This window comes from Drosophila hydei, unplaced genomic scaffold (assembly GCF_003285905.1).
Source record: "Drosophila hydei strain 15085-1641.00,03,60 unplaced genomic scaffold, DhydRS2 tig00000001-arrow-pilon, whole genome shotgun sequence".
Taxonomy (NCBI): Eukaryota; Metazoa; Arthropoda; class Insecta; order Diptera; family Drosophilidae; genus Drosophila; species Drosophila hydei.
In genome coordinates, this window is record NW_022045643.1 from 5,746,857 (window position 1) to 5,761,497 (window position 14,641).

The 14,641-nt window shown below is 41.2% G+C and overlaps 1 protein-coding gene across 8 annotated transcripts in view; it reads left to right on the forward strand.

Annotated features, from left to right (window-relative positions):
* Positions 1–11,010, forward strand: part of LOC111595336 (calcium-transporting ATPase type 2C member 1) — a 54,725-nt gene extending 43,715 nt beyond the window's left edge. For all 8 annotated transcript variants that reach the window (XM_023308999.2, XM_023308998.2, XM_023309002.2 and 5 more), the window contains 3 exons: positions 551–2,264; positions 9,647–9,962; positions 10,234–11,010. In XM_023308999.2, coding sequence (XP_023164767.2) covers positions 551–2,264; positions 9,647–9,962; positions 10,234–10,933 — 2,730 coding nt within the window. In that variant the 3' untranslated portion in view covers positions 10,934–11,010. The remainder of the gene's footprint in view (positions 1–550; positions 2,265–9,646; positions 9,963–10,233) is intronic.
* The last annotated feature ends 3,631 nt before the right edge of the window (positions 11,011–14,641 follow it).

The following is a 14,641-nucleotide window of genomic DNA, read 5'->3' on the forward strand; positions in this document are numbered from 1 at the left end:
GGCAGAGGCAGACGGCGAGGACGAGGAGCTCATGTGCAAAAGGGGCTTGGGGTTTTTTGGGGCATTGTCTGTCTGGCTTTGTGCAGCGGCATGAATGATTACAAACTTGTTGACGAGTGCAAATTAGCTGCAAGTGGTGAAAGGGCTGCAACGGGGAAATGCGCTGTTGTCAAGCCTTTCCAGCTGTGTGGTCAAAAGGAACTTCAAATTAAGAACCCTGCCCAAGGAAAATCGATAATGTTTGGAAGAGACTAGAAAAGAGTTGGAAACTTATTTTATTTAGAGTGACAAATAGTTTGAGATATATATGAAATTGAATAAACCATGTATGAAGAGTGATGCATCAAGTTTAAAAAATATTATGTATTTGTGGAGCTTATAATATGGTTAATCAGCTTACCTAATTGCGAATATCTCTTAGTTTTAAGTCTTGAATAACTTTTGTATCTAACTCTACCAATTAAGTCTATATAACATCACTCCATGCCTTCCATTCGTGATCTTTTAACTCTCATATCTAATAACTCTTTCTTTCTCTTGCTGCCCCTAGACGGGTCTAACCCTAACGCCCGAAATGCTGCTCTCTACCTCCGAGTCATCGACGCACAGCGCCTCAGAGGTAGCAGGACGTTTGCAGGTTGATGTGCGCACTGGCTTGAAGTGGACAGAGGCGAAATATCGCGCCAAGATCATTGGCCACAATGAGCTCAATGTCATCGAGGAGGATCCCACTTGGAAGAAGTACATTGAGCAGTTTAGGAATCCTCTAATCCTACTGCTGCTTGGCTCGGCACTAGTCTCGGTCATCATGAAACAGTTCGACGATGCTGTCAGCATAACCATTGCCATTCTCATTGTGGTTACGGTGGCCTTCATCCAAGAGTATCGCTCCGAGAAGAGTCTGGAGGAGTTGAAGAAGCTGGTGCCGCCGGAGTGCCATTGCCTGCGCGAGGGTCGCCTCGACACGTTCCTGGCTCGCGAGCTGGTGCCCGGCGATGTGGTTTACCTTAATGTGGGCGATCGTGTGCCCGCCGATGTGCGTCTCTTCGACGCCGTCGATCTCTCCATAGACGAGAGCAGCTTCACTGGCGAAACGGAGCCGGCACGCAAGATAACCGACGTCCTGCTCAACAATACGAACGTCAAGGACCACAGCAACATGAAGAACATCGCGTTCATGGGCACCCTGGTGCGCTGTGGCAATGGCAAGGGCATCGTCGTCAGCACGGGCGAGCGCAGCGAATTCGGCGAGGTCTTCAAGATGATGCAGGCCGAGGAGGCGCCCAAGACACCGCTGCAGAAGTCTATGGACATACTGGGCGCCCAGCTGAGCTTCTACTCGTTCCTCATCATTGGCGTTATCATGCTGCTCGGCTGGCTGCAGGGCAAGCCGCTCTCCGAGATGTTCAATATCAGCGTCTCTCTGGCAGTGGCTGCCATACCCGAGGGCCTGCCCATTGTGGTGACTGTCACCCTGGCGTTGGGCGTCATGCGCATGGCCAAGCGAAATTCGATTGTCAAGAAGCTGCCGACGGTGGAGACATTGGGCTGTGTCAATGTCATCTGCTCGGACAAGACGGGCACGTTGACCAAAAACGAAATGACCGCCACAATTATCATTACCTCCGATGGCTACATGGCGGACGTGACTGGCGCTGGCTACAACGACCAGGGCGAAATACACATTCGCCACTGCAACAACGTGGAAATGGCCAAAACGAATATCACGAACCTCCTCGAGATTGGCGCCGTCTGCAACAATGCCTACATCCAGAATGGCACCCTCCTCGGCCAGCCGACAGAGGGCGCCCTAGTTGCGGTCGCCATGAAGAACGGCATGTATGCCACGGCCGAGAACTATGTGCGCATTCAGGAGTATCCATTTAGCTCCGAGCAGAAGATGATGGCCGTCAAGTGCATACACAAGTACAACAACAACAAGGAGGAAATCTTTTTTGCCAAGGGCGCCCTGGAAACCCTGCTGCCCCAATGCACCAAATATCAATTCGGCACCCAAACAGTGCCGCTAACCAAACAGAACGAGGCTGAGTTTCTGGCCGAGGCATATGAAATCGGACGCAAAGGCTTGCGCGTGTTGGCCCTGGCCAAAGGCAAGTCCATGCAGGATTTAATCTATTGCGGCCTGGTGGGCATCACTGATCCGCCACGTCCCCTCGTCCGGGAGTCCATTGAGCTGCTAATGCAGAGCGGCGTACGCGTCAAGATGGTCACTGGTGATGCCCAGGAGACGGCAATGGCCATTGGTAAGTTTCACTTTAAATATATGCGTATCCCGGCAGAGGGCTCTAAGGACGCTTGTCATCTTGTCAATTAGCAGCCCGATTCCGCTTTACGAAACTTTACACATTCTTCGCTCATATTCAGTTAAAAACGTTTATGTTGCCCTGCCCTGCCGCTCAGCTTGCACACGAACTTTTTGCCTAATTCAATTCAAGTGCGAGATAAGCCAAAAAATTATCCCTGCTGAGATGTTGTCAGATTCGCTTTCTTTCTGCGGGCGCAGCCTCAAACTTGAAACTCAATTAAAAGCTCGTTTCGGTTATGCTCGTGCTTGGCCACAATTTGTTGGCTTTAACTTAAGCACCGAAACTATGCAAATAAATTTGTCAACGCTGCGTAATTAAAAGTGGCAGCCAGCCACGCCCACCCGTGCGCCGCCTGCCTAAATCAGCACAATTTATGCCGGGCTCTCAAGACTGGACTATGATGTATGAGATATGTGCTCTGCATGCCTGGCTGGGACTCCAAAGTCAAGGGTCACACACACACAATGGCAGTCAGCTATTCCGTCCTGTCGGACAGCCTAAAAGTATGCAAACAGAATTAATTAACCATGTCAGTTGAAGAGCTGCTGAAAGTTTTCAGCTCGCAGCTTGCAGCTTGGAGCTCTCTGCGCTCAGTTGAAGTTTTTAGTTTAGGATGCACTTGGGAGGCAGTTGGCTGCTCGTCGGGCCGAGCGTATGTGACAACTGTAGTTGGGCGTTGCTATTTAGTTGGCCAGCACTGTAGCACTTGGAACTTTGCTGCGAAAGTTGCATAACATTTTCGCCAGCAAAGTGCAAAGTGCTTTCCTAAGCTGATGACAACTGGAATGCACTTTGTGCCCAACTTTTTCATTAACTACAAGGATCTTAAGTTTAACCATATATATAAGTGCTTAAATAGAAACCGCCAACGTCTCGTTTGAGGCATGCTACGAAAAATTCACCAAAACTTGCAGAATGTACACTGCAAAAAAAAGGGAAGAACTTTGTGAATGAAAATAAATTGTGAAATCCGAAATATTCTTTAGATTTGCTGGAATAGTTAGAAACTAGATTAGCAAACTTTTTGATATCAGATATCTTAGTATGAGATAACATGTCAACATAGTTCAATCTGGCTAACTGTAACTGCATTTGGCGTAGTGTGGAATGAAATGCGGCAAGGCGAAGCCAGCAAATTGGAAAAGATACCGCACAAAGCGCGCAACAAGCAGCGCACAAAATAAAATACAAAAAAAAAGAAGAAAATAAGAAAGATGAATCAAGGAAAATGGAAAATAAAAAGGGGGAAAAAGGTACCGGAAGCTAGCACAGGTAGCGATTTTCTTGCGCTCTGTGCTGGCGGCCGTAGGGCGTATGGACCCGACCCACATCTAATATCCTGCGACGCACAGCAGCAGAAGTATCTGAAGCATCAGCAGCCGCATCGTCAGTCGCTGAAATAATTAACTGTGGCTCAAAACTCCCCCTCGTCATCGTCAGCGTCATCGCCAGGACTCATCACCATCACCATCAGAGTCACCTACGCCATCATCGTCGTCATTTTCGTCTGCAACGAACAGGAATTCATCAACGTGGACAACAACTACGACCCCACCTCCAGCCTCACTACCTTTTCGTTTCAACCTCTGGCTACACAAAGCTCGTCTGCATTGGAAAAAACTTCAATACACTTTGATAACAATTCGTTTAAGTACTCATACAAGGGCATTTAAAGTTTTTCGGTTAGTTTGTAACATGATTAGATAGAGAGAGACTTATGCTTAACTACATTTTATTACATATTGCCTATTAGGCGCAGCCAACTTAATGGCTAGCCTCAAGTGCGGCCAACTTAATGGCTGGCTTCAAGTGCAGCCAACTTAATAATGCTTCAAATTACCAATAGCCATAAATTTCAATAGTTTGTAAATCTGAAAATGAATAGCGCTTGCATCCTTCACTTCTAGTCTAAAAGAGCATTTCACAGAGTCCTATTGCTCGGTTTTATGTAATCTATTTTTTTTACTTTTCTCTTTTGAATAACGGCATAATTATAGAACGAGAACATCAGTGAAGGTTGGGGGGCAGCAAACTAACTGAATTTGATTTAAAGCCTCTGGCTGCAGACCTGCATATTGATTGAAATTTGACGTTGAAATTGTAAATGAGTTTCCGCTCAGCTGCCCAGTCCCCTTCAGACTAGCTGTTGTTATAAAGATACCCCAAATCGGCTTATGGCATATGCTCAACCTAATTGGCCGCTAGCTGGGCTCGCCACAACTGTCTGTTGTCTAGTTGCTGACTGACCGGTTGAAGTAATCCTCACTAATTTGTTGTTCCCGTACGCCCGCACGTATGACTAAGTATATGACTAAGGACGATGACTGCACGCTGACAGGCAGACGGACAGAGACATTGATATAGATAAATATAGATATAGACAGACGGACAGCTGGGGCTGAGTTAATTGAGTTGGTGTATTTCAATTTCAGTTTCAATTTGGTTGCCAATTATGTTGCCTGCTCTGTCGTTTGTCGAGCTGGCTGCTGCTTTACGGTTAATTTCATTTGTGGCAAGTTGCACTGACTCAAGCTCTGGCTCAGGTTTTGGCTGTCATCGAAGTGAGAATTTAACATGATATTCTGCAAAAGTCATTAATTCAATTCTGCAACTTGACTAAAGCCTGTGTCATGTCATATTAACTGCTCTACATTTAGTTTCTTAGAAGGTATTATGGCAGTCGGAAGTACTGTTCCTGCCCTCGGAGAAAACTTTCTTAAATTTGTTTACAAATATTTATTTGACAGCAAGATATTAGCTAGAGTCTAGAGAGTATGTGAGGTGTATATAGTTCTCTTCTCTCTTCTCCCCACAGCGAAGAGTCTAGAAAGTAGGAGCAGAGAAGACCTGAATGATACTGCATGAGTCTACAATCTAGAGAGTAAGACAATACTTATATGGAGATACGAACTCTAGACTCGAGGAATACTTATTTTCTAGACTCATAATTCTATACTCTAGACTTAAGAGAAGTGCTTGAGCTCTTGTGGATAGAGCTCTATGAATAAGTCTAGAATCTGCTGTTACAGAGCTGTATGCACCTCTTTTGGCTTTCCGGACTCTGAACAAGATCTTCATATAGTTCGTCTCTTACTTGTAGACTTGTACAGCTGTATGAAAAGGTCTAAAATTTGGAGAGTAAGAGAAGAGCTGCGCGCAACTATATGAAGAGCAGAACTCTGTATAGCTTTCTAACTCTGCAGACTCTAGACCTTCTACTCTAAAGAAGAGTTCCATGCAGTTCTTCTCTCTCTACTCTAGACGATAGCTCTACTCTCACTCTAGCTGTATGTAGCTCTTCCCGCACTCTAACTTATGATAGCTACTATATTTTAGCTTCATGCTGCCAGATTACTTTATCCGGCTGGGCAGTGTAATTAGCTCTAATAAATTATAGTTGTTCGACTATTGTAAGCCAATTTGCACTTGATTAAATAATTGAATTGAATATATTGCTGAGTAGCTACGCCACAGTTAATAAAATCACATTTGCATTCCATTAAGGTCAAGCTGGTTATTTGATATGTAAGAGCAAATGCTTTGCCGAAGGGCTTGCAGGCACGTCTTGGTAGACAATTAGGGGAAAAGCATGTTTGAGCAGCTGCTGAGCCCGATCAAATCTTAATCAATGCCACATATCCGGACCCGAGTCACGCCTGCTCAGCTGTGACTGTCGCTGGAGCGCTTGAGCTGCCGACAGCCTTTGATTCGCTCGCCTCAGACTTGACACATATCCAATTAGCGAAGTGCATTTGCAAATGCAGTTGTAATCCAATGGAAGCGCTCCGACGACAGCTCCCCACTCAGCTCTCTGGGGTGTATTGTGCTGCACACATCAATCGCTGGTTAACAAGCGGCAGGAGCAGACGGCAACCTCAGCGGAAGACGTAGATAATCACACAGCGATTGCCATGGCAGCCGGAAGCATCAAGTGGGAGGAAGTCGAAAGTCATCAGCAGCAGCAGCAGAAGAGTTGAAAGAATTGTCACGTATACGAAAGTCGCTTAATAAACAAGCACAAGGCATGCCACGAGCTCCCTTCGATGGAGCGGATCAGGCAGCTACTCGACCGATTTAAATGCAAATGTCACAAACAGTTGGCTTGAGGCACATACACACACACACCCTATCACCACCCCCACCCCCACACACATACACACATATACACATGCCCACAATTTCCCATTACCAAATGGAAAGATTTCGTGCATTGAGCTTTTCTTTTGCTTTGGTTTTTCCCTTTGTTTTGCAGCTTTGATTTTGTGCTTAAGCAGCTGCTGGCAACTGAGTGGCGCTTGTTGCATGCTTCACTCGCTTCATATTTTCATATTTTCATAAACTTGGCCAACGTCATTTTCATGCGGCAACTTTTGCCTTTTTGGCACAGCTCGCTCACTCGCAAAAGTTGTTCTCTAATCCGCTTTTGGCCTGCGGTTTGTTGCGGCAAATTTTTTGGAAACAAAAAACTTTACCAAGTTTAGCCTCGCAGCCTCGTGTCCCCTTACAACTTTGTATGTTGCATGCATTTTGCAGCAACACATTTTAATGTCAGGCATTTATCAAAGCCGTAAACAAACTTTAAAATTTGACAAATTTTTTTGATGGTTTTCATTGTTGTTGTTGCCTGTTTCAATATATCGATAGCTTGTTATGCGCTCTCGCATCGGGGCCTACAGATATTATTTTCACTAATGTCTTTTTAAGGCATTTATAATGACACGACATACGCCCAGTGCACAATGGCAGATTGTTTAATGTTGTTATGTTGCGCCACAAAAATGCTTTATTTCTTGTATAAAAATGATGAATGGCTTTGCCTTTTGTTCACTATTCATACATGATGTATGAATATTTTCGCTTTGATGCAACTATTCGCGCTGTAAAAAATTGAAAATTATAACCGACCTCTGTGAGCCACGAAAAAATTGCATTTTCTATATATTTTTTATGCGCCTGTACCTGGGCAAATGGTAGTTGGACTTAATGGAGGTCAGAGGTCGCGGGTCGCCGCTTGTTTCGCCTTTGTCATCAGCCAGCAATTGAAAATCCATTTGCAATTGCATTTTCCTTTTTATGTGTGCCACAACCATTTTGTACGGATTGACAATATTTACAGATTATGCGCAATCTTTTGTTTGTGTGCCATTGATAGGTTTTGCGGTCAATGGCAAAATGTGAGCTGCAGGTGAGAAAACCTGCGGGCAGAGCTGACAGATGACAAAACGATTTATGAAATGAGTTGGCCAAATGAATAAAATGAATATATATATATAAAGTATATATATATTTATATATATATATATATGTCTAGGCATAGTTGAAAGTTAAATGATGCTCAAGATAGACTCTGAGAACTATAAAAACCTTATCTATATGAATTTACAAATTTTTGTTTTGTTAGATAATAAAAAAACGTTGTAAAAACGCTAAAAATATGCGGGATAATTTGTAAAATAAGACAAATTATAGCTCAGCCATAGGCATGACTAGCAAATACCCTGTAATACTAAACAGCAGCTTAAATTCAATTGCAGCTTCAGCTCTCAATGATATCGATTAATTAAATGAGTTGAAAAAGTTAATAAAAAATTGATATATGTATATATACATATATAAAATATCAATGATAATTAAGGTTGCCTCCGAGAAGCAAAAATTTGTAAATTGTTATAAAAGAAATTCATATAAAATATATAGATTATATATATATTATAAATATTTTTATAATATATTTTATATTTCTTCTATAACAATTTACAAATTTATGCTTTATTGTGCAATAAATATGCCTTGGAAAAATATTTAAAATATACGACACAAAATGTGTGAAAGGCGCTACATTTTTTAAATATAATACATAAAATATTTGCAGACATAAGCAAGACTAGCAAATACCCTGTAATACTAAGCAGCAGCTCAAGTTAAGTAGTTCAACTCTAGAGCATTTCGTTAGCAGTTAAATCACAGCTGCAACTCAGACTGCAGCAGCTTTAAGCAACCCCTTCACTTGGCTCGCGTGCATACAGGGTATGCGATGCATAGAAATGGCGCATAAAAATATTCAGCTTGAATTTACTGGATGGCCAAGTAAACTATTTGCATGAAAAGGGACGGATAGATTGGGGCGATTCAGTGGTTAGGTTGGTTGACTGGCTGGGTGGTGCGTTGGTTCGGTGGTTGTCATAAAATGGCAACCGCCAACTGCTTGGCGAAGGAAATTGCGCGCATTCAAGTTTTGCATTAATTTTAATTTAGAAGCGAAAGAGAGCTAAAAGAAGCTGAAACAGTTGATAGACGTTTGCAAAGGGCGGCGTGTTGGGGGCGGGCTGACGCCATTTCCCGGCTGCTGCTGCTGCTGCTGCTGCTGTAGAATGTGCCTGCAAAAGATATAGCCCGGTAGCTGTAGCAATGCTGCTTTTAATTGTCTCTGGGCGCCAGGACGAGAAGCAGGTCCGGCCAGAGCCAGGACGCCACAGCAGTTGAGCTGTTGTTGGCGCTGATGAGTGTGAAGACGACGCTGAATGCGTTTTAATTACGTTCTCTTTTGCTCATTTTACTGCACATTTTTGCACCATTGTGTGTGCTCGTTGCTGCTGCTGTTGCTGTTGCTGTTGCTGCTGCTGTTGTTGTTATTTACTTCAGTGCGCTTTCGTTTAAAATTTTATACAAACAGGACAAGAGATTGTCCTCGCACTTGCCAAGACAAATACGCGGGCGCCATAATGAAAAATGGCGCTGCGACTTTCGCAAAACATCCTTTTGTTGTTCATGTTGTTGTGTCTAACAGCTGCTGCTCCCTGGCGTACTTCATAAATGCGCTGGAGTGCAAAAACAAGAAGCCAAACGCGAGTCTAAGGGGAAACTGGAGAACAGAGGAATTGGGGATTTCCTTAACTCGCGCATCGCCTTTGAAGTTTTTCATCACGTCGATTCACAATTGAATTTTGAGCAGCGTCCCGCACAAATTAACAATTGTTTGCGCTCTTTCCATTTTTTGTTGGCCCTGAATTGAAGTTAGCAGCTTCAAACGCATTCCCGACTCGAACTGAATGTTTAACTTCGACTCACTTCAACTTCTTTGCTTGCCTGTTGCTCAGAGCCAATTGCTTGGAAAATGCAATGAAAAGCGATTTAGTCAGCTTTTGCCCCCCGACAAGCGAACGGACAGTTGAGCTAAGGAATTACCTGTGGGATTACGTGTAACTTGGCTAAGGGTACCGAGCGAGAGGCAGCAAGAAAGCTGTGAGCGTTAGATATGGACAGGTCCCAGGCACTGCTAATATGAAACACTAAGACTCACTTACAATTATCCTTTGCAGCTAGCTTAATTGGCATTGATACCATACATCACCAGACGCTCTCTGGCCAGGAAATCGATCAACTGAACGAGCATCAGCTGGACAAGGTGGCCAACAATGTCAGCGTTTTCTATCGCGTCTCGCCGCGCCACAAGCTCGAGATTGTTAAGTCGCTGCAGCGCACTGGCAACATCGTCGGCATGACCGGCGATGGCGTCAACGATGGGGTTGCTCTCAAGAAGGCCGACATTGGCATTGCAATGGGCAAGAATGGCACCGATGTATGCAAGGAGGCGGCTGACATGATCTTGGTCAATGATGATTTTCACACAATTATGTAAGTAGCTGCTGTGCAGACTGTAGTGGCATGAGATGAGCTGAGCGTGACTCCTGTTGGAGGTGGAAGGTCTCAAGACTATTCAAACTCTTAACTCAAATTCGATTTCATTTGAGTCAACTTTAAGTTCTTCATCTAGAAGAAGTCTCTCTGAGCAATGCGCTTCGAGCCTTAATCCCACTTATCATAATCAGCTCTTGTCCATTTGCTCAATCTCTCTGCTAAATTATCCATTTTTGTTTACTAATTGAACTTCTTTGCTTGCTTGCAGCGCTGCCATTGAGGAGGGCAAAGGCATCTTCTACAATATTAGGAATTTTGTACGATTTCAGCTGAGCACCTCGATTGCGGCTCTGGCTTTGATCGCACTGGCCACATTGATGGACATTGCCAATCCATTGAATGCGATGCAGATACTCTGGATCAATATCATTATGGACGGACCGCCTGCACAGTCGCTGGGCGTGGAGCCCGTGGATCATGATGTGCTCAAGCAGAAGCCGCGCAACGTCAAGCAGCCCATGATCACCAAGTCCGTGGTGGTCAATGTACTGCTCAGTGCAAGCATCATTGTGCTGGGCACGCTGTGGGTGTTCCAGCGCGAGATGGCTGACGGCACGCTGGGCAAGACGAAGCGGGATACGACCATGACATTCACGTGCTTTGTGTTCTTTGATATGTTCAATGCGCTCTCCTGTCGCTCGCAAACGAAGAGTGTCTTCACAATCGGACTGACCACCAATCGGATGTTCCTGCTGGCCGTTGCCTTCTCGATCATTGGCCAAATGCTGGTCGTCTACTTTCCGCCGCTCCAAATGGTTTTCCAAACGGAGGCGCTCACCGCCTACGACATACTCTTTCTGGTCACGCTCACCTCCTCCGTGCTCGTTGTCTCTGAGATAAAGAAGTGGTTCGAGCGCTCCCTCGAGCGCAAAATGTACAGCACCCGATCCGAGTTGGACTTTGTATGACAAAACGCAAGCGCTAGAGCTGAGTTGCACCCAAAAGCCGAGTAAATTAAATAATAACAAAACAAAAAAAAAAAACCACAAAAAAATAGCAAAACTATGCAAAAACCAAGTGAGGAGCGTGGCAGCGTAAACGGCAGAGAGCGAGGGCGAGAACGGGAGCGAGGGCGAGCGAAATTTAGCGACAACAGTGTGATTAATTTTACATTTGACTTAGTGAGCGCCGAATTCAAATCCACATCCAAATCCAAATACATTTACCAACCCAGCCACAAATTAGCAAACAACAGCAAAAAAATTTAAAATAGAAGAGAAAATCACACACAAAAAAACGGGGAGAAACAAGAAATTACCGAAAGAGTTTCGAATGGCCAATAAAATTCGCAAAATTCTTATGATCGATCCTGGCAAATCCAAAAGATTTCTCGTATGTAACATTTGTTATCAAAATTTCATGTTATGTTTCGTGCTGCGTCTCATCAAAATTGATCGATTTGCATAATGTATAATTTTAATTTGATAATTTTAAAATTCCTAATTTTGTAAGTAGACAAATTTGTAGTTTGTATTTCATTTGTATAATTGAGTTTTAAGTTTGCGCAACAACAAAACACGTTTTAAACAATTGCTTCGAGTTCTTTATAAAAGCAAAACACGAAAGAAACAAAACAAAAACAAAAACAAATCTCTGTATATCTCAGCGCATCCGAATTATATTTGTATTATTTATAAACATTTCGAGTTCGAACAAGTCCGAAATCCAAATTGAAATCTTTTCCATTTACACACGTTAGTTATTTAATTATTTTGTAATTTAAGGTCGTATCAAAGTGTTTAATATTCTGACTTGAATACCTGTAAAACATTTTAATGTGATATTATTTTAAGCACATCCAAAACGAGCAACAACAACACTCTTCACACATATTATTTTTAAACATTTCAATTTGATTATGACTCTAATCTGCTCCTTAGCTAAACAGGTATTTTAAATTTGTTTTTTATTTAAATAAATATGTTTCATTCTAATCAAATCAGTTGCAATCAATTAATCAATTACTATCGTCTATTCACTTTCTTCCCGCAGCAGCAACCCAGCAATAGTCCAGTTCGATTCGGTGGCAGCTGCATTCAGTTAACAGAAAACATTCCCGACAAAATGTAAAATGAAATGTGCAACACGAGTAGCGGGGAGAACGCAAAGCGTAGCAAATGGTTTTTTTTTAAATAATTTTGTTAATTAATTTATTCGGTAATTCGAGCAACAGCAAAAACAACTCTAGCGCGTGAGGCGAAAATCATGAAGATGTTGACAATTTTTGAGACAATTCAAAAGAAACAAAAAAAAAACAAAAGAAAACAAAAACTAGTTTTATTCGAAATTCAAGCTCTCAACTAAGATTTGATCTTGAGCGAAATTCATTTAACCAATGGAATTTATTAACAATTAATAACAATAAAGTTAGTTGCCATTACAAAGGCTTTTCATAGACACCAAGTTACAGCAACGGCAACTGCAATTCACATTTAGGTTAACAAGCAACAAAAAAAGCAATAACTAAAACAATACCAAATTCATTTATGAAAGAGAATTAAACTATGCATTAAATTATATTAACAATGTAAAAGAGGTTCTCAATGCAAGTTTTGTAGTTTCCGTTAAACAACAAAATAGATTCTGAATAAACAAAAATATTTATTTAATGGCAATCAATATGCAAGCAAAAATGAAAAACAAAAATGAATAATCGTTATTTAGACAACTATCAAATGTAAACGAAATGTTCTTAACTACTTATTAATGTTCTCTAGAGCATCGAATCAATATCATGAACAGGCAACTCATATCATCACAGCTCAGCATTGACCCAGCATCCAGCATCCAGTTGATGGGCGATATTTTTGGCAGTTACACAGCGCACCGGAGCACCACTTCTTCTATACACACTGTTAGATTTGGAACCGTTTTACCAGTTAGGGACGACAGTAGTCGATGCATATCACATTCGTACTTCAGGAGACGGAGGAAGCTGGCTACTTGGCCTGGCTACTTGGTCTTTGATCGCTCGCACTTTGAAACATCTATTTGCACTTTTCGGCATTTTGTCGAACGAATAATCAATTTCTCGATTAAAAACAAAATTCGTATACTTTAATGGACCAAGCATAAATATTTATTGCAATTGTTTATAACAAACGCGTATCACACACACATACACACACACACGCACGCACACTCGTCGAACAGCAAGCTGCACACACTCATATATCATGGCAAGAAAACAACACACAAAAAAAATGAAAAATATATAAAAAAAAATATGGGAAAAAAATGAAAAACTAATTGAATATTTAAACTAAATCTAAATCTAATGTCATCATCCTAAAGACTCTGAAAATCATCATCCACGAAACATACAACCCAAACACAAAGTACACAGAACATCTCATCCACAATGGTAACAATAATTAGTAAATTAAGTGTATTTAATTAATTAACAATTGCATATGTGAATGTCTGAATAATAAATGAATTAAATTATTAGTGGAATATTAGCAAACATGCACATGCACACTTATGCATCTATATATGCATGTGTGTGCGTGTGTATCTGATGGAAAGTTCTACGGCGAAGCATAATTTTCGCTTGCTGAACTAACTAAAATGGAAAGCAAATAAATATTTATTAATAATACTTTAATAATATATAAAACAATACGAACTTCATCATGTGCTATGTGTAAATGTCTAAAGCTAATTACACAGCAACTCTCTAATCTCTCCGTTTTGGTTCTACCTATTAAGATATTTCAATAAAGCTCAAATATACATGGCCTTTCGATTTCTGCTCTATCTAATAGATCTTATCTGTGTGAATTGGTTAATCCTGTACAAATCAAAGGAATTACTATAATTTGGCTCTTTCTGACAAATTCAAAGATGATAAAAACTAAAAAAAAACTATGTCTAACTGTGCTATTAAATGTAAGCTTATATAATATACATAGATGAATATCCATACTGGAGCTAACAAACAAACAGTAATGCAGAATTTATAATTTTCAAATATTTTCCACATTCTACAATTTCTTTTAATTTCGGTTTTCTTTCACATCTTTCAACTTAAATCTAAACTTAGCTAACGCAAAATGATATACTTAACTTAAACTGCAATTAAACAAAAAGAAATTTCTATAATTTCTTTTTTAGTTAACTTAAATTGCGCTCTACAAAACTAAAAGCTAAAACAAAAAAAAAACACTAAATAAATTATACAACTTACAATATACGAGTACGAGTATGAAATAAATTAAACCAATATATAAGTATTTATTATGTATCACCGAAAATAAATAAACAAAAAGCAGAATGCAAATATTTACTAATAAAACTAACTTTATGTAGTACAAAACGAAGTCTATTTTATTTAATGAGCATTCTTATTAGAATAATTATCACCTGTCGTTACAGATTCGTAGCATTCGGTGCTTGTCAGTTGCGCTGCGTATGAGTAATAATCAGCGCCATCTAGTGTTCATTAACTACATTAGCAATTCGCACAAAGTGAAAAGCGCCCTTGTGTCTCCATAGATAAGCAGCGCCATCTATGATTGGAGTTTTTAATAAATTAACTATCAAAGTTGCCCTTCGAATGGAACAGATATTTAGAACAGGCTCCACTGTTGTTTGCTACAGTCTTATATTTTTTT